The following is a 22773-nucleotide window of genomic DNA, read 5'->3' as shown; positions in this document are numbered from 1 at the left end:
CTTTAGTTAATCAACTGCAAGCCCAGTGCCTAAAAAGAAGTTAAGTCAGCCCTCTCTTTTAAGGAAAGAAAAAGCCCAGCTTTCCCTGGATTTAGAGCATTTAGAGCTCAGGAAAAGTGTCACCATCCTTCAGACCAAACCAGGCACATATGTAAAGCTTTGTCAGTCCACATTACAAGCCCAGCCTACCACAGCAAAGCTAACAATGCTAGCTGTACCTGTACCTGACTAGAAAGGGAACGCAGAGCCTTGATGACACCCACTCTGCATCCCTACCCAAAAACAGCATGTGCTGAATAGCTGCCAGTGCTGACCCAGACCAGCCCTGGGCTGCTGGGAAGTGCCAGCTCCTGGGCTGCCTGCTGCAGCCTTGGCAGGGGATAACCCAGCTCCTGGGGAAAGTGGGCAGCTGCAGCACAGGACATGCTGGACCTGCTTGCCAGGACTTTGTGAGGTGAGGACTTCAAGGGGCTGCAGTGACACTCAGCATGTCAGGGAGCCAGTCACTCAGGAGGGAGAACTACCAGCACCTCAGGGGGCTGCAACTAACCCTTCTGGATTAACCAGCACTGGATTTACTCTCCATAGTCCTGGCTGAGGGAAAAGAAAGTGCATCAGCTTAGACAGATGTCCTTCATCTGGCAATATGACATTAACCTCCGAGAACAATTTGAAGAATTAGCAACCCAACTTGATAAATTTAAATGCTTTTTTTTTTTTTTTATTAACAATCATTTTACATTACAAGGATAATATGACAAAAGGAAAGTTCTCGTGTACATACTATGATATATCAACATAGCTCTATTCGTATCCAGTGTCCTAGGTCCTTTCACACAGGTACTATAAAGCATAGTCTGTAAAGTAATAACATTTTAATGTCTCCAAAAGAGTGATATTAACATATTAATACATATATAGTAATAGACGTCTAGATATTTTTCTCTCATTTCATATGTGTGTGTGATGGGTGAGTGGGTGGGTGAGAGATAGCTTGAAACAGTTCAGCAGGGCTGTGCTTGGATGTGGATACGGAGAGGTTAGGGACAAACCCTCGTTTTCTGGAAGTAGAAATGCATTTTTGCTAACTGTCAGGTGAGTCTATGAGGATGCCACGACTGGCAGAGAACTCCGTAGCCCTCCTGTAGCATTTGGGACATTACAGCATATGAGACATGGTTCCCCCGCGCGGCCCAGCGAGCTTATTCGACATGAGGTGCAGTGCATGGGAGCCCCTCGCCGGGCGGCAGCACCACCAGCAGGGCGGGTGGGAGGCGAGGCCGCGGGCTGGGCTCACGCGGGTGTCAGTGGCATCGGAAGGAGGGGGCTGGAGCGAGAAAACTGTCTCTGAGGTTTGTGAGGAACAGGTGCCGAGAGCTCCCCGCCGGTGCTGCGCGGCTGAGGGGCTGCGGCAGAGCGGGGAGCCGCCGCCGGGCAGGGGCGGCTGAGGTGGATTACCAGTTGTGTGGAGGAGAGAGGCCTGGGAGAGGGCACTGAGGTGTGTGACAGGGCTCGGGGACAGCTTGCACAGCGTCTGCTCATGCAATACCAGTGTAAGGAGCATTCGGATGTCGGAATTACAACTCACCCTCCTCCCGACCAAAGCCAACAAATAAAACAAACGGCAAGGAGCGCAGTGGTTGCCAGGCGTGGAGCAGAGCTGCCAAGGTAAACCTCCATGCTTTCCCTCCAACCCTTGTGGGGAAGCAGCTTGCTGACTGACCACCTGCTGCCAGGCCGGCCAGAGGCACCTCTCGGGTTCCCTCAGGTGTCAGCCAAAGGCTTCCGGATGCAGCAGGGCCAGTGTCCTACGAGTGGCTGTGTGAGGGGAGGGATGGAGGGATGAGACAGCTGTCCATCCCACAGGCATCAGCAGATAATCAGGGAGGGTTGATTCACTGCCCAGATCCACCCCCCATCCCAGCACAGAAATGCTGTCATGGGAAAGCAGGTGTCTCTGCACGGGCAGGGTAAGAGGGCTGCACCCTTTGGTGCTTCAGCCTGGCAAGGTCTGAACGCTGTGTGCTGAGGCCCAAAGGCACACATGCAGCACCGACCATGTCTTCCATACAATCACATCGTTCCATTTCCTCCAGAAAGCCTCCCTGGAACCCTGGCCAGGCAGGCTGCTCACAGGCTGAGGAGCGGCTGTGAGACCTGAGGGAGCAGAGTGGCTCCTGCAGCAGACAGCGGCCAGCCTGACCCAACAGAGCTGAATGCACCTTCCCCATTGGGATTACGCACTCTCATCGCCCCAACTTCACAGTTCCTTCTCGTTTGCACTGTTCCAGCTCCATTCAGTATCCATGCCACCTGCAGCTGCGTGGCTGTAACCCTTTCTCCACTCAAAACCACCTTGGCCCTCCTGCTGCCACGGCTGTGTCGCTGACCGATGCCCGCAAGCGCACCCACGCTCTCGCTGGTGCCATGTGAGTGCTGGCCAGCGCAGGGTCTCCCTGGCAGTGTGCCGGTGACTGCTGAGGAGTGCCAAGTGGAACAGCAAAAAGCCACGTTTCCACAGCACCGGTGCCCGCAGTTGCCAACCACACCCATGCAGAGAGACAAAAGTGCATATGAGGGTGGGATATGTGTCTGTCCAAGTGTGAACACGCGGCACCTCAGCAAGAGGCTTTCCCAGGAGAAGGACACTCAAGCATTTTCCCCTACCAAGACATTCCACTATTAAACAAAGCTTATTTATCACTTGGTTAACATGCCAGCAAGGAAACCCCTTGCCCTAAACACAGCCAAGCCCCTCTCCATAGAGTGCTATACATGTAAATGTAGGCCTCAGTGTATGGCTAAAACCATCCCAAAGTCCAAAGTCTTCAGTGTTACGTGCCTTGTGCTAAAACACAGGGCCAGCCTTACACAAGGGTGGTTGGGTCTATCTCTATATTATATCTTTATATCTATCGAAAACATAGAAATATATAAATATATAGGATTTCATTTATAGATATATAAGCATGTGATTTTAATCTTTTGTACTGTGTGTATATGTACTGGGATGTGCGTATATACAATATATAGACCATATGCATATGTACTGTATACATACACTAGCTTACATGCACACACATCATACGTGTCTCCAAGGGAGACAGGAATTGCATAGGCATTACTGCATTGGATACAATGGCTGGGGGATTAACGTACCATTTCTCTGCTTTTAAGACCTCTTTTGACAGGGCTGAGAGGGGAATCTGCAAAAGCAGAGGCTGTTGCTGCTTATTTGCAAGCCAGCTGTCTGGGCACTGGTCAAACAAACAGCAATCCTCATGAGATAAGAAAGGAGGAGGACTCCAAAGACCCCGCGGGCCATCTGGTTGAGTTTGTGCTGTGAGAAAGAGATGGACCGAGCCTGAATCATGTCTGAACAGTCATACCAGCAAAAGCGTGACCAGCACGGGGCACATTGCTGCAGTTGGCTCAAGACCCAAGGCAGACACCACACGAGGACGCTGCCCACCGTGTCCCCTGGCAGCCCCCGTAACTTCTGTGTGCTTTTGCTGGCATGGGAAGAGCTTTGGTCTCTTGTGAGGATTATCCCTGCTGAGGTTGGCCTCGTGGCTGGAGGGCCCGGACCCCTGTGGACACGGGTGAGCCCTGCAGAAGGACACGTCTAAATGTGCTTCACAGATTTCTGCTTCACAGCAGGGTAAAAGAGGCAAGGAGCCTGAGCAAAAAGTGGGGAAGGGAAATTGGCAACCAAAAATCCCACGGGCTAGAAATACAAACCCGAGGGTCTGGAGGAGTGTGCATTATTCACAGTCAGATGCCATAGCTAAGATGCAGGGGAAGGAGACAAAGAGCTCATTCAAGAAAAACTGATCCCTCTGTCTTTGCAGTCTAACCAGTTCAAGATGCTGTAAGCAACACGTTCAAAACAAGTCCTCTCGCTCTCTCAGCACAGCAGGAAAGGCATTGGTTAAACCCGATGCGCTGCAATCTTGGAGCCATGGAGGCCTCCCTCAGCACCCTGCTAAGCCCTCCCCATGCCTGCTGCTGCTCCCTCCTGGCCTCGCTGCCACAAGGCTGGGCCCAGACAAACAGGGCACAGAAAATGCACCTGCTTCTGGGGAAGGCTCAGGAGCCCAGGGAAGCCAGGCTTGCTTTGCATTGATTTTCCTCCCTCCTCCCTGTCTTGTGTGTGCTGGTAGTCATGTTTCCATCCACAGACTATCCATGAAAGCAAGAGCTACAGATCTGAGATAGGCAGGTTAACCTGGAGGGAAAGCTTGCAAAGCACCTGCATTACCCTAGGAAAAAGGCCAGGTTTATTTTCTGATGTGCAGGTAACAGGGAATTGTGTTGGAGAAGCTGGTATGGGCTGGGCCAGGCCAGCTGCTCTGCCAAGCTCGTTTATCCCCATCACCAATGTAAGGGGTCTCTGACCTTTCCCATTACGGGTATCCACAACATCCAGTGGCAGGGAATCACTGTTTGCAAGCAAAGTTATTTGCTAAAGGAACAAGTGCTTTGCTTGAGTCAGCTGGCAGAGAAAATCACCACACACTGAACATTTCACTGCACCATTAGAAGTAAGAGCTGCCAGTGAAAGGTGTCACTGATGAAAGCAGGTTTTGCAAGTGAACCAAAAGGAAGGAGTGACAAATTGGAAGAGTAATTTCTGAACAGGCCTCTGGCAACTCTTACCTTGCCATTTTATCTGCAATGGCCAAAGTTAGGAGGCTTAGATCAGGAGTTGTAAACAGGCCTCCTGGGCTGCTCAGCACAAGCCCTGGCCAAGCATTCCTCTCTCCAATGGTGTCTGGAGACTGTCCCCAAATGTTCCTTCCCTCCATGTGGGCCAAGCACTTTGATTGGCCTCCGTGCCAAGGAGCTTTTGCTGCTGCAAACAGAAAGGCAGGTGATTTTTCCTCTCCACCCACAAAGAGCTATGGATTTCTATGGATTCTATGTTCACTTTGCCCATCTCCAGTCAGAAACTAACGGAGCAGCAGTTTTTATCTTTTTACATCTCCTCAGGTTTTAAAAAAGGAAGGGAGCCTGCCACCTCCCTGGCAGGCAGCAGCTCCAGAACTTTGTGGCAGCACCCTGAGCAGAGCCAATTCACCATGCCTGGAGAGCTATGAGCACCTTGTGTAGAGAAGTCCCTACTTTACAAAGTAAAGCAAACAACCACCCAAGGCTGCACGGCTGGCAGAGGGTTTCCAGTTTAACTTTTACTCCTCTGGAGGAATGGATCAATTTGATCACACCGTTTAGAAGGAAATGTAGGAAAACATGAAAACAAAGCCATTTCTCATGCTTGCTAGGCGTGTCATATCGATGCCTCTGTATTGCAACTGTGTGATGCCCTGACCTAGCTGGTGACATTTCCATGAGGAGAACAAGGAAGAGCACCCAGCGCCTGCACCCCTGGTGGCAGTTTGGCAGCAGATGGGTGCCTCTGGTGCAGATGCCCTCTCCTGCCCGAGCCAGCCTCAGGCTGCACATGCTGTCAGAGGTAGGGCAAGGGGTAAGTGCTACAGAGGCTGCTGACCAGCCCTCGCTGCTACATTCACAGGGTCTGCTCTGCTCCGCTCGGACCATTTTACAGCAGGCCCCATTTTACAGCAAAGGGGCGGTGTCAGGACACAAGGACAGGCCACCACTCGTGCTCTGGGTGGGCTCAGTCCCTCCTCAGTCCCACAGGGACAGAGGCAAACACTTCCAAAACCCTGACCAACACCAGCCTAGCTGTTCCTGTGGGGTCTGAAAGCTGAACCAGCCTATAGTGGCTGGGCTGCACACCTCTGCCAGTGCTGGCTGTGAAGTTCTGCTGAAGGCAAAAGGATTAGCAGGAGGTGAGTGAGACCTAGGTAGAAGTGTGTGTTTTCCCGGGGAAGACAGTGCGTGAACCCTGGCAGTGAAAGTGACTCAGAGAGAGATCGGTTCCAAACATGCTACATCTCCATTGAAAACAAACAAAAAAGTTTAAAAAATAAAATAATATTATATATATATATATATATATTTATATAAATGAAAAGCTATCAACTAGCAGCAATGGTTCTAGAGATATCTTAGCACCAAGACCAAGGGCAGGGGGGTAACAGGAGAAAGGAAAGGTTCAGTGTTGCTGATACCACCATCATGTTTCCAAACAACACAGCTTGGCACAAAGCTCATCCCTCTGGGAAGTGAGAACATGTTGGCTTGGACACCTTTTGGACAACACGTCTCACTCCCACGATGGTCTGGTCAGGTTGGTGCTGTCCATGCCACATCAGCAGGGCAAGGCACTAGCATCTGTGGAGTTTTTGCACCTTTTTTGTTTGTCTGGTGTTTTGTTTTTTTTGGTTGGTTGGGGTTTTTTTGTGGATTTTTTTTTTTTCTCTTTTCTAACCTGAAGTGATATTGTGTAGATGCCTGGAGATTGTTTACTTTAAAATAATAAAACAAAGAAGAGCCCCAAGCCCACAAAACAATCTCTTTGTGATGGAAGGTGCAAGTCCCCCATTCACATTTCAGCTGGACATGGCATTCCTTCAAGAAAGGAAGAAATATTTTGCAGGAAGAAGCAGAGCATCCCTTCTTCCTGCTGTCATCAGTCTGCTGTGCTGTGGAACAGGTTACCTTGGTCACAAGAGAGTAAGTGAACCTTTGTAGGACATCACACGTGAATATAATCCAAGATAATCTTGCATTGATAGCTCCTGCCACCAAACTGCAGCAGGTTTTTCTTTCAGTCATTCCAAACAAAACAAAACAAAACAAAACAAAACAAAAACCCCACAACAATCTAGGATTATAAAGACATAGTATAAATAATGTAAATTAGAATATAATTTTTTAAGCCTTTGAATCTCTGCCAAGAGGTGGCTCTCGATTCATTGGCTGTCTAGCTTCCACAGCAGCCCTGGTTTTGAATGAATAGTTGTATATATATATATATATTTATCTCATACAATATAAAAATATAAATGCAAAAATTTCCCCCTGCCTTCTCTATTTTACTATTTTATAGTCTGCACATGACATCATGTTATAACATACGTATGATAGACTGGTACTGCGGTTATCATAAAAGGAGCTGAAAGCCACATATTACTCTACAGCCCAAAGGTAGGGAGAACTGAGAAAGGGGCATCACAGTTTAGTGGAGGCATTGGTTTCTAAATCAGAATAAAAACCCAAAATCATGTCCCCAGCCCTTCTCTCCTGTCAGTAATCTTTTGAGTGAAGAAAGCTTCCACTCAACTGAAGAGAACTGGGTTGAGCTGAGGGCGACACAAACACACGGATGCTTTGTCGGAAATCAGAAATCTGATGGTTGCCAACAAAAGGCTCAAATGGCTCAATAACTGGGCTGAACAATTGAAAGAGAGGCAGAGATTGAAACTGAGGGGAAAACAAACAAACAAACAAACAAACAAGCAACCCCAAAATGAAACAAAACAAAACAGAAAACAACCCAGCAAACTGACAACACACATACAAAGGAAACTGCTGGGAGGATGAGGCTGACAAAGACCCGTTGTCTAGCTTATAGGTTGTTAGGTTTGAACATGTAGAGTATGGCCCCAGCACATGCTTCTAAAGAATGAAATGTTGCCACCTACATTGCAGCTGCCATGGTTGGAGACACCAGTAAATGTCTAAACATTGTCTCAATCTTTAAAATTCTGCTTAGCTTCTATCAGACGCACATCGTCTTAACTTTTAAATTTTCAGTGTGGGTTTTTCCTTAATATAGATAATATATATATTTTATATAATATATCAAAGTTTAGAGTATAGATTAAAAAAATTATCTGATCTGAGGCATTCCTTCCTAAATATCAGGGTAAAACTCAGAGCCATGGTCCATGCTCTGCAACATCGGCTTCTGCTCAAGAGATGACATCCTGCTCAGCATTTCGGCCGAGAGCGCGTAACTATTGCCTGACTTCTCCTCGAACCAGCTATCGAGTGCCCTTTTGCAATCGAAGTTGGCAATGGGCGGCCCATTGACAGCAATCGTCAACAGGTCACTGAGCTGCTCCAGCGTGAGCCGAGAGCGGTTGTTCTTGCGCACTCTCTGCAGCGCGGTGCGCCCCTTCTCACAGCAGGCCGAAGAGGTGGGAAGGACTTTGAGGATCTGAACTATTTTATTTAGGAGGGGAAATCTCTGTTTGTATTTACAAATGTGACTGAGCAAGTCTTTAAAACCATTTTTGGTATAATAATCCACCTTGAGTTCTCGCCACTCCATCAGCAGACTCCCTCGGGTGTCCATCCCCTCTCTGCAAACCTCTCTGGAAAATGATGGGACTGTCTCCAGGTGTTCAAATATTTGTACCATATCCTCCTTCCCATAGCTCATGAGCTCATCAGTGCTTCTGGGCCAAGCTGCAAGATCAAATACCTGACAGGCCTTCACAAATGTCCGGCTGCGGGAATCGAACCTTTGGGCTAGGATCACCTGGGTCTTCTGGCAGATCTTTTCTCTGATCGACTGGAATTTGGCTTCAGCCACCCGTAGATTTTTCACAGCAATGCCATTAAAGCTTTCACGGAAGTTTTCCTCAAACTCCTGCAAGTACTCCCCAGGGGAGTCTGCTAGCCGGCTGATCTCCTGGATGGCCTCCTCTATCTTATCGTCCACCTGGGACACAAGAAGGTACTCCCCTTGGAAGACGTAGGCAAGGCGCGAAAGCACAGCAATCACATCCAGCAGGAAGTAGATGAGTTTAATCGACTGGTAGTCCATCAGGAACTGCAGGAGGGCCAAGGCAATGGCAGAAGCATCTGCTCTTTGGGTCTGGCCACTGACATCTTTGAGATGGGCCACAACCTCAAGGTAATCCTTGATGAGAGCATTGAGCACGTTCTGCTCCCCAATGATCCACTTCACTGCTCGAATGTCCCCCAGGAACTCGGTCTCCTCACACAGAGTGGCAGCAGTGACCCTTAACTCGCACATGAGTCGGGGAGAATAACGATAGAAACTGAGCAGTTGCTTCAAATTGTTTTCTAGCTCCTCCAGACATGGTAGTTCCTTCCCACTAATGGCATCCAAAATTTCCAAGTGGGGCCTATGCACCATAAAGGGAAGGCAGAGAAGCCAGGGCAAGGTCTTTCTGATTGTCATGAACAAGTTGGCTCTCAGGCTGGCGGTAATGTTAGCACCATCAACTCCCAAGCCAATAGTTGGCTTCTCATCCTGCAATCGTATTCCCAGGCTGGAAAAAGCCCGGTCCAATGCTTGGAGGTAACTGTCTGTTGTAGAAAAGCCGAGTTCCTGAAGAGACAGGAATTCAGTTGCTGGAGGCCCATCGCTGCTCGTGTACTGCACATAGACAGCAACTGTATCTGCAAGCAAGTCGTCACTCTGCCCATCCAGAATGATGCTGAGGAAGGGAGACTGCCGGATGCGCTCCACCAGGTCCTCTCGGAGAGCCCTGGCGATATGGTGAATTAAGATCTGGCAGTCTCCTTCATTCATGTACTGATCCACCACCTTGAGTTCACACTTTCTCAGTAGTTCTGCCAGAGGCCGAAAGTCGTAGTAGGGCCTGCCCTCCAAGGCCAGGTGGTAGGCTGTATTGAAGAGCAGGGTCATATTTCGGCACATCTCTTCTGTCTTCTCTGGGTGCATCCTGAGCTTGTAAAGCTGCAGGCACTTCTTGTGGAGGTTGCTCTGGCTGTGAAGCTTTATCGTGTGTATCTTGAACTGCTTAGAGCCAATGATGAAGGCTGAAGTCCGAGAAGATTGCACTGTGTACTGCCTACAGACGTGGCACCACATCTCATTCAGTGTCGGGGAGTACCGCAGAAACCAGAACTTTTTAAGCCACTCTTGCTTGAACCGCCGTATCCTCCGGCCTGTCGCAGAAGACATCTTGGAAGGCTCATCTGTAGCAGCAATCATGTCATTAGAAACTGATTCATCAGCAGAATCCACCTCTTGGTCATCGTCCTCCATGATGGTGGGAACTGAGATGATGCTTTCTGAAGCTGTAACAAAAAAATAAAAAAAGGAAAAAAATATGGTATTTACAAAGCTGCTGAGCTAGAGAAGCATCCTACTGGTGACAGTAGAGCATTGCCCAAAGAGCTGGCCACAACCTCTCTTCTCCTTCCCACAATGCATTACGGATAGAATTTGAATTACAACTTGGAAAAGGAAAGAAATCAGTATTTCTGCATAAGAACTTTGTCTCCAGCATGCCACAATGAACAGCAAAAAAAGGACACTACATCCTGGCCACTTGAACAATACACTGTGTGACCCAAATATTCCTTTACTGAAGGCTCTTGGCTGCTTGACAGCATATTCCTGGAGGAAATGAAATGTATCTTCAGAAAGGGACACGAGGTTGTGTTAAGGCAGTGGAGGAAACAGAGAGAGATTTCCAACAAGGGACACAGCAGGACATAATTTCATACACAAAGAGAGCACATTTCAGCATTACCACAGAGTCATTCATACTTTCTTGGTAGCATGTGAGGCATTGTGGAGGGGCTTCCGCTGAAAGAGAATGCATCAAAAATACAGCAAACAAACTGTCTGCAATGGAATGTCTTTTTTATTGGCAGTGCATTATCAATTACAATGGCAACAAATAGAGCAAATTGTCATACAGAGTCTTTCCCAGACAGTGTTTTCCACTGTACCCACAGCATCAGCTCCTGGCCCCCCCAGTCACAAAACCTGACAAAGAACCTTCCATGGAACAACAGGTTCACCTGAATACTCAGAGCAAAATGCTTTAGGTGGGTACACAGCACACAGGCACCTCACTACTCTCCTTAGGCAGGGTTTGGAGAATGCTCTAACTCGGCAAGGCTTACCTGTGGGGTCTGAGAACTCTTGGAGCTCGGGTACCTGGGGTGGTAACACGGGTGCCTCGGGTAACTTCCCAGATCTCAGCATGTCTAACTCAGCCTGCAGCTCCCGGATTTTCTTCTTCAGCCGGATGCAGTTGGGGCAGAAGGATGTGGTGGGGATTTCATGGGAGTTGCCTTGCGCAGAGGCTAGTGACAGCTCTGTTGGGCTGTCTGCTTTAAGTGACAAGGGCTCTTCTTCCTCATCTTCAAGGATGCTCATCTCCTTGGCTGAGATGAAAGAGGAACTGTGAGGGACCTTCCATTCCCTCTCGCTCTGGTTTCTGCTGAGGCTCAGGGAGCCATGCTGCATGGCACTGCCACACTGCTCAAAGATGTCTTCAGCCTGGTATTTAGATGCTCTTCTGAGGGAAAGTGGTGTACTTGTTGCTAACTGGTTCTCTTCAAACTTGGCAGATTCCAAAGAAGCCTCCAGGACATCTTTGAAGATGAGGTCAATTTTTTTTTTCTTTGTTTGGGGGTGGGATTCCCCCTCGTCACAGCTGCGCTTGTAGGGGCTCTTCCCCTGCTTTAAGGTAGTGAATTGGAGTGCTCCCCTTGCATCCTCTTGACTTTCTACATTCTTTTCTGACTTTTCGTTCTGTAATGTTTTGTCTCCTAGAATGGAAAATGAGGGGTGGGGATTATCACTGGGAACCGAGCAACATCCCTCAATCTAAAACTCAAACAAAAAAGAACAAAAAGGCAGACTGAATCCCTGCAGGTCTGCATGTTATGTTACAAGCCAGGGAACTGACACAACTCAGTGGAAACCGAGGCTTGCAAGAGTAGAAGCCCCGCTAATGGGCATGTCTGCAAAAACAGAGACAGTCCTGGGTAACCACAGCAGAGCAGAACCCACACACTTCAAAGAGAAGAGAAACTACAGGCAGCTTGTTTAACCTAAAGGTATAACCAACCTGTGTTGGAAGAGGACTATGTGGTGAATGACTGATCATGGTGGAAACTATACCCAGAGCCTAAGTGCCATTTTGGCTGTCTGGAAGTCCTGTGCCTGTTTTGACTTGGTAAAAGGTATCAAGTGTACAGCAGTGCAGCAAGAGATTTACACCATTTCATGACAACCCCAGTGTCTGTGCATGCCATGGCACAAAGTCTGCTAGCCCCTTTACTCTCGTTCAGTTTGGAGGCTGCTCCAGAAATGCAAAGGTAAAGGAGTAAAAACAACTTGCACACTTAAAACCTAAGGTACACATTGTCAACTGAGCTACCATGGGTGAATGCCCTCCAAGGATGGGACATCTAGCTTGTCCTGGTAGAGTCTGAGAGCATGACCATTCAGTAATCGAAAAAAAAAAATATTAAAAGCAACCTCACACAAATTATTAATTGCTTAAAATAAAGGGAATAGCCAGATTTCCTTACCTGGAAATTCAAAAGACGATAGGTTTGGCTCAATTTCCATCACTCTTCTATCTTGTAAATAACTTCAAGCATTGATGGCTTCCCAAACAAGACGCTGCTTTATGCTGATTTTTGGTTTTGTTTGCTTAAAGCGTATTCATGCTTTCAAAAGAGTTATGGAGCAAAAGCTACCATTCCCTCTCTAAGGAGAGCAATGCTAAGAATGCAGAAAAGATGCAAGACTCGAAACAGTTAGAGTAAGGCACTGTAAAAAGGGCTGGCCTGAATGGATGGGATTTTGCACTGGGTTTGGATGCTGGCTGGGAAACCCAGCCACTTCTTTAGTGAATCCATAACAACAGATCTCATTTTCAACACATTGATGGGAATTTCTATGGACAAAGCTTTCAGCCTCTCTCTTAGTATTTCCCCTGTTATGGACCACAGAAACTACTGTGAGCAGTAGGGATTTAGAGAACCACTTCTTCCTTCTCGGTGACTTTTCCCCCAACCAGCCAAGTGCTTCAGCCCTATGGAAAAGCTAGAAATCACAAGACGATCCCTCATAATATTGGTCTCAACTCCAATGATGAGGCGGGTCAGAAACTATCAACAGAAACAAAACCCAGGAACAATGTTATTTTTCTGTGAGTTCATTGAGTGTGCCACTTCATTTGACAGACTCATCTGCAGGGAATTGAAATCTTTTAAATAGAGGATGACTCAACAGATTTTTCTTTTTCTGTGCTGCTTCCTGACCACTTCCCAGTGCCCTCCCAGCTGAGGCTTTGATGTCTCTGGCAAGTCTAGCAATGGCCCAGGTGATGCTCTGTTTTAACAACATCTCTGTGCCTCTTTTGAGAAGGCAGGCTGAGCCCAGCTTGCAGCAGGATGAGCTCACCAAGATGTCAGGGGGGTTTCTGGAATGGTCTGCCTAGCCATCTGAGTTTCTATCTGAGGGTGCATTATTAGGCTGTGGCAGGTTCTGGAGAGTCCTGAGGTGGATCTTCACCACACCTGTAGCACAGAGCAGGCTGTGAGTTACCATTCCAGCTCCCACAAACCATGACACCATGACAAAACAGGATTAAAGGCTTGTCTTCATGGCAGGGCAATAGCTCATAGCCTTGGTGCCCCTGTAGAGCAGCTGCTCCAAGGGCACAGACTGTCTCTTGCTGTACTTTCAGAAAGCACTAAGCCATCTGGATGACTGATGTGTGCATGCTATTCCAGCAAAATCAACGTGGCCTGTACCTAATCACTCACTGGTGCTCATTAACATAAAAAAGCAAATTCATACCAATGTTAATTCAGAAGTGGGAATTGCCCAAGTACAGCCACCAAGATGTAACATTGCAAGTGTGTAACAACCCTAAGGTGATAGATAACCAGTTTTTTTCAGGACATCTTGTCCACCCCGTGACTGAAGAGGAGACACCTTTTACCAAGTCAAGGCAGCAACAGCAGCTGTGTAATAATATACTCAGGAATCATAATTACAAAGTTATATTTAGTGTGGCTGCCCCTCTGAGGCCCTGCCATTCTGCATCTATCTTGGAAATAAATGTTCCTAATTAACTTCAGGTATCAGCATTGTACAGATGAACAGATGCATTAAGAATTTTTGCTTTCCTCTAAAGCTTCCTATATTGCTGACAATACGTGGGCCCAAAGGACTGCTGGGTTTGTTTCAACATTGCTACTCTTTAGACAAGATAAAAATTTTTATCCAAGGAAGAATCAGTCTGACAAGTACAAAGCTCCTGTACGTTGTATACACATTCTAAGGTTGTGAGACTAAGAAGCTGATGTCGCGCTGATCCCAAATTATCTTTCTGAAGAAAGAGGAGATAAATTAAACGAGGAAAATGGACATACAAACACACCAAGGAAATCTCATTCATATGGACTCAAAACCAGCCAGAGCTCCCTCAAACAGGCTGCTCACAGGAGCCAGGGAGAGCAGCATGTTCAGAGGAAAAACCTAATGCTGTCTTGTAGGATCATCAGCTTGGCAATCTTCAGGCCAGAAAGTCTCATGACAGGGGCGCTCTGTGATCCCTGGGCATTGCATCAGGCCCTTGCAGCACAAACACACACACAACATGGCACAACACATGACGTGACACATCACAGCACAAATCTTTCTTTCATGATCTCCATGACTGAGGGTATCTTACTCTCCTTGTACACCCATCCATCTATGCCAGGCAGAGCTGGGGGCTTTCACCCAGAGGCGCTCTGCTTCTAGAAATGCACACACAAAGCCTGTGCAAAATCTACTTCACCCACCACACTTGGCCCAAGGGAATCAGGAGAGAGGATGGAAAGGGAAGGGACTCACCACTTGTGAAATTTCTGTTGATGGTTTCTTGGGACATACTATGCAACCGCTTCATGTAATCCTCACTGTACCAGACCCGCAGCTTCTCCCCAGGGTGGATGTCACGGCAGGCACGGAAGTAAATCCTCTCACTGTGCTGAAAGGCCATCAGGTTCTGCTCCCTCTCCTCCCGGGAGATGATGACGTACCTGAGGGCAAGGGGACAAGGCAGGTGTGAAGCACAAACTTCTCTCCTGTGCCCCCCCCACATCATAATGACAACCATGAAGAAGCCAGAATGACCTTCAGAGAGAGCCATCAACACAGCCAGGCTGGAAAGCATGGAGTTACAAGCAATGGTGTGCAAACGAGCATGGACACCCAGGGAACACTAAGCCAGTGGGGCCATTTCTTGCTGGGGAAGGGACGACACAAATGCACATCCAGTCTGAAGGGATGTCTGCCAGCAAGGGTAACAGACTCTCCCGGGCAGAAACGTCTTTGCCTAGTGATGGAAACAAGGAATTCTGGACTCCCCACCATCACTCCACATCCCAGGGCTCCCTCCCTTCTTCTCAGGAATGTCTGGAATATGGCAGGGTACCCCGACTGTCTGTTTCCCCAAAACACTGCCTTCTTTTTTTAGTTGCTAACAGATTTTCCTGCTTCTCTCCTCTCAGACAAGAAAATTTGGATTCTAACTACAGAAACACAGATACCTAATGGGCATGGGAGTATGTGCTGCTTGTCCAAGGACAGGACAATATTGGAAGGTTTTGCACTTCAGAGTTCAGCAGGGTATGACATAAAAAACCAATTCAGCTCTGCAAGTGGAAACCCCAGCACCACATTGTGGGGATCTCCTGGCAGTGCTGATAAAAAGATCACTTTCAGGGCATGGGATTTATTTTCCTGATTTAAAACAGCTACATTTTAGTTCAGCAGAAACTTACTTATTCCTACTCCAAGCAACTGGCCCTCTGTGCAATTTGCTAAGACAGAGATCTATTGCTAGGGTCGTGTTGTTTGCTCTCACACTCCTCATGTTCCTGCTAGAGGACATGAAAAAGGCTTGGTAACACTGGATCCAGTTGCCACCAGCAAGAGCTTACAACACCTACCCAGGAAGGAGGCCCTGTCACAGCATGTGCAGACCCTCATAGTCAAAACTTATTTTTCTCTTACACCATTTGCCTTGTTGTTCAGCACTCCCTGCTGCAGCAACCTCAGCAAAGGCAAGGAGGCTGCAGGGGAGCATACAGCTCCTCTGACATCTGCTGCCATTAGTCCTTGCCCGAGTTCCCTAGTGCATATACAGGTATTTCTCTGGCTTAAGAAATCTCTCAAATTTTTTGAATATTCTACCTTCTCTAGCCATGTGAATGCACAGATAAAGACACAAGCCCATCTGCACGTGATCCCACTAACCCACACAAATAAGGTCACAAACTTGGTGAAACTTCCCACAAAACACAGAAAACAAGTCTGCAGTGGCAGTGTCTGGACTGCCTGAGGCTCAAGCAATTCTGGTTTTAATGTTAAGCAACTGTGCATGTACCTGCAAGCAGTTGTATTTTTCCTGATGTGTGCCACCCCGGATTCTCTGCCATCTTCAGTAATTATTTAAACAGCAGACTGGTACTACCAAAATTGGCTTTTATTAACCCTTATTTACTTCTGCTCACAAAACAAAGGAACTTTTAAAGTACCAGTTTTTGTATTTGAGAAGGAAGAGAGACCTAGATCAGTGTGGTGGAAAGGAGGTCCTGCAATAGCACACAGCAGCCAGGCTGCTGCTTTTGGGTGTTAGTGATCACCCCTCAAAAGGTGTATCAGGCCTCCAGGCAGCCATGAGATCACAACCCTTGAGACAGACCAATGTGCTGTGGTTAGTCTGATGTCTTGCAGCACAGGAGTTCCTAGAAGATGCTCTCTCCAGTACAAGCAAAATGTCAGGATGCTTCCTTGCACCAGCTAAGGAGAGACTCTGCTGTGCATTCTACTGCCCACAACAGATCAGGCTGCCCCTGTGAAGATTTACTAACCTAAAGTCACTCAGAGATCCTTAATATGACGTACATGACCTGTACATCTGCAGCCAGTGGCACCAAGGAATTGATGCAGCAGTGACAGGATGGTCTAGTGCATTTTCAGCAAACTGCATTTGACTGTGAGATGTAGAAAATACAACTTTGAATGGGAAGTTAACTATTCCCACCAGGGGTCACTTTTATTGTGAAGTGTTTTGTTCAGCGTGAGCATGAGCATTTTTCTGTTCGCTGCTCTCCTTCTGCCTCTACAGCTCTCCACATTTCTGCTCGAGTATCCTTCAGCTCTGCTGCCCACATCCTGTGGCTCTGGCCACCTCCTGGAGGAACTGGGATGAGAATGCAGGCTGGAGGGCATGAGCTGCAGCACTGCTGCAACACTGCAGCAAATGCTGCCTGGTTGCTCATCCAGCCTCCTGCAGCCATTGGCACAGCCAGTCTCATCAGGAGCCCCCAACAGAAAGATCTGGGATAATCCAGTTACAAACATGTTTCTTCACAGATATGCCCAAGCTAGCAAGTGGTTTATGATCCTAGTGAGGAAGCTTCCATCTGTGATACTTCCCTGAGTTAAGGTAGATGGGATGAGATCATCCACACAAAAGAAACTGTTTTGAACCAGTGCTGCCCAGCCCCAGGCTCGAGTTTCCCCAGAGGCGTGAAAGACACAGGTTACAAAGGACTGCAAAACCCCACATTCCAACTGTTGCTCTGAGACACTTAGTGCTGCTGCACACCACAGCTGAGAGGCAGATGCTTTCCAAGGATGGAGAAAGTCATTCCACAAAAGGGCAGCCAGCTTTATGAACCAGGAGCACAAACTACCTGCTGAGGAGAGACTGTATAATCTGCCTTCCCTGATATCCATCCCAAGGCCAAACTACTCACATCCTGAATAACCCAACCCTTCCTGTGAAGGCTGCACAGTGTCCAGCCCCCTTCCCAATGCCAAATACTCCATTTGGATTGAAGCAAGGAGGCTATCTGGGTTTGGACACCCAGGACAGGCATGGTTATGCTGACCCAAGCACTGCACACTGATAGGCAACGCCCTGCTTGCAGAGCAGGTTTCCCAAGGGACTGTGATCCCCAGAGGAGGAGCAGGGTCATACTGCTCCTGTGGCAGACCCAGACACCCTCAGCTGCACCTGGTCTGCAGAGAGGCACTGCCACCAGCCACAAATCCACTATTTCATGACCTGTCTAGTCCTTGGGACAGGCCAGCCTCCAGAACACCACAGATCCTGACCAGGCTACTCAGGACCATACACCGCACATATGGAGACCACTTGTGACCCATCTGCAGCTACTGGGGCTGGGATCAACCCCACAGCTGTCAGGGGCACAGCTCCTTGCTCTGCAGGACCACCTTTCCCACAGACTCTCTAGCTAGCAGCAAATAAAAGTCACTGTTTCATTTTTCCTAAGCCCCAGCCCACTCAGGAGACCAAATTTTCAAGTTTTGGGATGGCTAAGTGAGCGTGCCCAGAAAAATGTCAAGGTATTTTTCTGCAGGTGGGATCATCCCTCCCCAGGAGAGGAACAGAGCCTCTGGTGAGGATCCACAAGAGATGGTGAAGAGGGAGGAGACCTCTGCAGCTGGAGAGAAGCTCAGGCTTCTCCCCTTCTCCCCTCCACTATCACCCTGGACTTGCCTCATGGCTCCCTGCCGCCCACTCCACAGCTCACCCTCTGGCTGGCATGGGGGGTGCTCCACTGACAGCCTGCCAGGGCAGAGCACTCCAGGGAAACGGCCACTGGCCTTTCCCAAACCAACTCTGGGCACAGAGCCAGGGCAGGAGATCCCATGCAAGAGAGCAGCCAGCAGCCCAGGCTGATGCCATGGGATGCCAAACCTGTAAACCCTGCCTCAGTGCGCTGATGCCAAGTGTCTCCTGGAGACCCACATCTGTGACAGGCTTCTTACCAGCTCAGGCAAAAATTGTAGAGAGAAACAAACGACTCAACAGCAGCTGTGGTAAAAGTGTTATGTATTTATTGCATTCTTAACAAAAATACTTTTAAAGAGAGAATTTTTTCAGCATGTACAGGACATGGAGATATTGGGGTTGAGCACAGCAGTTTGCTTTGACACAGACACTTACTTCAACAGCCAGTTAGCATGATAGGTGCAGGAAGAAGTATCCTTTGCAAGCCAATACAGAAAAGCCACTCCACCGAGGGGTCTACACAGGGCAGGAGATACGTCCCCAGATCTGGGCCAATCTGTAATAGTCCACAGAGGAAACTAGGGGAGACATTAGGCAGTTGATAGTAAAAGGTCCTTTCTCCTGACCAGTGCCCAGCCTTTGGGGATTTGCATTGAGGGCTGTGCATCTGGCACCAGGATTCTCTCTCTAAATATATCTGGGTGGGCAAATTGATGGCACCAATGATGCTAACTCCCTCCACTGCCCAGCACCTGCAGGAGTCTCCTCCTCTGCAGACCTGAGGGTTTCCAGAAGGGATCCCCCTGGACAGCATCAAAGGAGCCAATCATATGCATGGAGGGACATCAGTAGAGACCAAATATTATAAAAATATAAAATACTAATATTAATATATAGCAGCAGCACTATATTGACTTAGAAAGCCTTTAACATATACCACCCTTTTTTCAGCTCTCTGATTCATAAATTAGATCCACTTTTGACAGATTTCCCAATCTCCCCTTCATCTGAAGAGAGACTGTGACTTTTGCAGAATACAAATATTTCAACAGGAGTAAAAGAACATCCTCAGTGGAAGACAAGCAAGTTCTGCCCTGGTCTGGGCACAAGCACTAAAAGGAATGTCCTCTGCATGAAACCAGTTGGGTCATTCCTCAGAAATGAGGCTTTTTTCTTGCCAGACCACTATTTCCTTGAGCAATCTTTTATTGCACCACTAAAAATATATTACTTTAATTAGAATTACAGAACATCTTAAAAAAAAAAAAAAAAAAAAAGGAAAAGCATGTCAGGAATGCCTGACACAGCAGAAATACAACAAACTTTTCAGGAAAGAAGCTAGTGCGCTATACTTTCAAAGAAGAGGCCAGACAAGTTAAAGACGACCCTTGAAGACCACACAAAACAAGCCATCCTTCTGCTACACCACGCTGCCTATGTTCAATTCCATGGAAGTTTCTGTAACTTTTTTGCCAAGTCTGTAACCCAGCCATGGCAGGATGATGCTCATTCATATTAACTGGAATAGTTTCCTGCAACCAACCTCCAAACACAACAGGACAGCCTGGAGAGCACAGAGTGCTATGTGATTAACACCTTGACCCTTTTCCCTGCTGAAGCCTATCAGAATAATGGTCTGGGTTTTTCCAGAGATGGGAGCAGCATGCTAGATGCAGAAGTGCAAATTAAGGAGAAAACAGACATATTATAGAAGAGGTACCACATACATTATGACCACCTGAAGTGACACTATTAAAGCCTAGCTCCAGAATCAGTGTTGTACACGGGAACCTCACACAGCTCTAGAGCAATTCAAATGCTGTAATGCAGATCTTTCTTGCATCTATATGGGGAAAGAAAGCAGTATAAAACCAACATGCCTAAGATTTTAACCTATGTAGCTGTGAATTTAGACTGAAAACTCTTCATGGGAGGAGAACACAGCACAGATCCCACCCTAAATAAAACTAAGTGCAAAGTAATTGTACTGAAGATGACAGAATTACAGCAAAACCAAACCAAACTGGCGTGAGGTCAGAAGCTGGCCCTACATCTTTTCTCATTTCTGTTCAGTCATTTTGAAGGGGTGAGGTGGTTTGATTTGACAACATGCAAGAAAATATGATACAATTATCTTTAAATGTTGTCATGTGGTGAAATGATTGTATTTTAACTGCAATTGTGGAAGGTAGGGGTTTCAGACTGGAGCAAACAGAAGCTGAACTCTTTAACACAAGTGCATGTGACACTGCAGGATCCATGCCTATGCTTTTTGCAACCCTTTTGAGCAGTCTAAAACTCCATGGTGCTCAGACCTGTCCTCAGAACCATGCTTTCCTCCCTTCCCTGCACAAGCCCTGCTTTTACACTCCTCTCCCCAAAGCTGTGTGTAAGTCACAGTAAGCCCCAGACAGCCCACTATTGCTGAATGAGAGATAAAAGCCATGATCAACAAGAGATTTTAGAGTCATAAGGCTGTATTTTTGCACATACTGCATATACGAATATTCAGGAAGATTATGGGAATGCAGTAGTAGGATAAATTTGTGAGTTGATTGCAAAAGGATCTCTGTAGCATGCTGCTTCAGTAAAAATATTTCACAGGCATGGGAAGAGATACAGATTTCTATTGCATTTCCTAGTTTATACAGCATTTAAAGCATGGGGAAGCCAGTGAAAACTCTAAATCTCTATGAACCCAAAGATATCCTACATTCCAAGCTCTACAGAATTTGAGATTCTTCTTTGCCATTGCAGAGGGCTGGTCCTAAAATTAGTTGCCATACTCATACTGCTCTGTTAGCCAGCAGGGGGGTGGATGGGTTGGGTCAGCTGTTGACCTTCCCCACGGAGTAGTGATACACATGGGGAGGAACATGCAGCAGCTCAGGAAGTGCCATCCTTCTTTACTTTGTAAAATACAGACTAAAACTGATGTTTTCTTTTTCGTGACCTGGTGGCCCGTGCAGGAGTTGTCCATTTTAGAGAGTTTTGGTTAGACTCTGCACTGGGCTCAGGGGGCTGTTTAGAGCAAGCTGCTTGCAGACAGGACCCTGGCATGACACTGGGATCTTGTATCCTATGGAAAGCCCGGACCCCATCACGTATTTCTGTCAGTGTCTGACACATCTGGCTGACCTGGCTGGTGAGGTCAGCCACGCTCCGGCTGACGGCATGCATGCTATCTGCCATGTCCCTATGGATGGCCACCAGCTCCTGGCAGAACTGCCTGAACAGGTCTGCTTGCTGTGCATGGCAATGGAGAAGCTGGCGATCGAAGCTGGAGAGGGGCGGGCTCCTGGTGCGGGGGTGCGGGGGTCTGCAGGCCGAGGTGGTGCGTGGGGATGGACAGTGCAGTTCCTGCCTTTGGCTGGCAGCTCCCGAGGGCTCTGATGAGGAAGAAGTGTGAAGGAGGGAGGGCCTGGAGAACGGATTGACACCTGCACCAGCCCTCTGCAGCGAAGCGTAGTGGTGTTCCTGAGAAGTGCCTGGCATCTCTTCATCTTCATCAGCTTAAACAGAAGAGGAAGCATGAATTATTAATGTGAAATCCCTCTCAATGCTGGCTTCTGTTTCAGGATATCTCAAAGAATATGGAAAAAGGGTTTTCCCCTCCCCCCAGTCTGCCGGCTCAGACAAGCCTGTAGCTTCTGATGTGTAATTCAACATGCAAAAGCTGCAAGTTAGCATCTGGGTGACAAGCTTACCCATGAGAAATCTGAGAGAGGGTGAACCCAAGCTATTGTGGTATTCTGTACAGAGCACTGTTCATTACTAGAATATGAATCCATTTCAGACAGTAGCAATGACTTCTCTCCCTCTCTCAAACCCATAGGTAGCTAGCATAAATATTCTAGAGGAACACAGACTTCTCATGGAAAAATCCTACTCTCCCATCATTTCTCACATCCTCTGCACTGAGAAGAGCATAGATGTTGTATTTGCTGCTCCCAAAGTGTGTTCTGCAAAGCCACTACATGGTTTGGCATCACTAAGACAACCAGGCAGTCAGATACAGCAGCAACAGGACCCTATGTTAATCAGGCAAATACACTTGATGCAAAATCAAAACTAAAGCAAAATGCCATGGGAAAATTCTCATTAGTCTGATAAATATCTACTGATGTGCCAGTTCACAGGTACATGCATGTGAAAAGTAAGAAGAGACAAGGTTTCACCTGGTGCAGCTGCCCACTATTTCCTTGCATAACCTATATTCTTTTTACCTCTGAAATAGTGCAACTGGCTTCCAAGATAGATACAAAGAATGACCAAGTCCCACCTTGTCAGTTCTGGAAGATTTTGTCCTTGCTCTACCCCTAACAACTTCAGACATGAGATTAGACCTAGTGTGGTAGGACAGCGCCACCCATGAGGTGTTAGTTGACTCACTTCCCAAGAAGTTATCGCCTCCTTCTCTCCTTTGTATCCCTAAAAGCTCACCAACAAGAAGCTGCACCTCCACAAAAGAAAACTATGTGTATAAAACTATGGAATAAACCTGCACAAAGCAGCTTGTGGTTTTGCACTGGAGGGTGTCTGAGAATTG

The 22773-nt window shown here is 47.5% G+C and overlaps 1 protein-coding gene and 1 long non-coding RNA gene across 4 annotated transcripts in view; one reads left to right on the top strand and one right to left on the bottom strand.

The window, feature by feature from the left end:
• The first annotated feature begins 1220 nt into the window (after positions 1–1220).
• On the top strand, positions 1221–9979 carry LOC147652550 (uncharacterized). The gene is made up of 4 exons (XR_015288553.1): positions 1221–1668; positions 3178–5813; positions 6977–7074; positions 7795–9979. It is a non-coding gene; the product is annotated as an uncharacterized LOC147652550 (long non-coding RNA).
• PRDM11 (PR/SET domain 11) overlaps positions 6651–22773 on the bottom strand; it is a 43071-nt gene continuing 26948 nt past the window's right edge. For 2 of the 3 annotated variants that reach the window (XM_086895039.1, XM_086895040.1), the window contains exons 6-8: positions 14528–14715; positions 10786–11436; positions 6651–9948 (exon numbers count right to left, since the gene is read on the bottom strand). In XM_086895039.1, the coding sequence (XP_086751165.1) occupies positions 7784–9948; positions 10786–11436; positions 14528–14715 (3004 nt within the window). In that variant the 3' untranslated portion in view covers positions 6651–7783. The remainder of the gene's footprint in view (positions 9949–10785; positions 11437–14527; positions 14716–22773) is intronic. The other variant, XM_086895041.1, reaches the window with a different exon arrangement.

This window comes from Cyanistes caeruleus, chromosome 6, assembly GCF_971803275.1.
Source record: "Cyanistes caeruleus chromosome 6, bCyaCae1.hap1.1, whole genome shotgun sequence".
NCBI lineage: Eukaryota > Metazoa > Chordata > Aves > Passeriformes > Paridae > Cyanistes > Cyanistes caeruleus.
The sequence above is the reverse complement of the archived record's forward strand: the minus strand, read 5'-3'. Positions and strand labels throughout refer to the sequence as shown.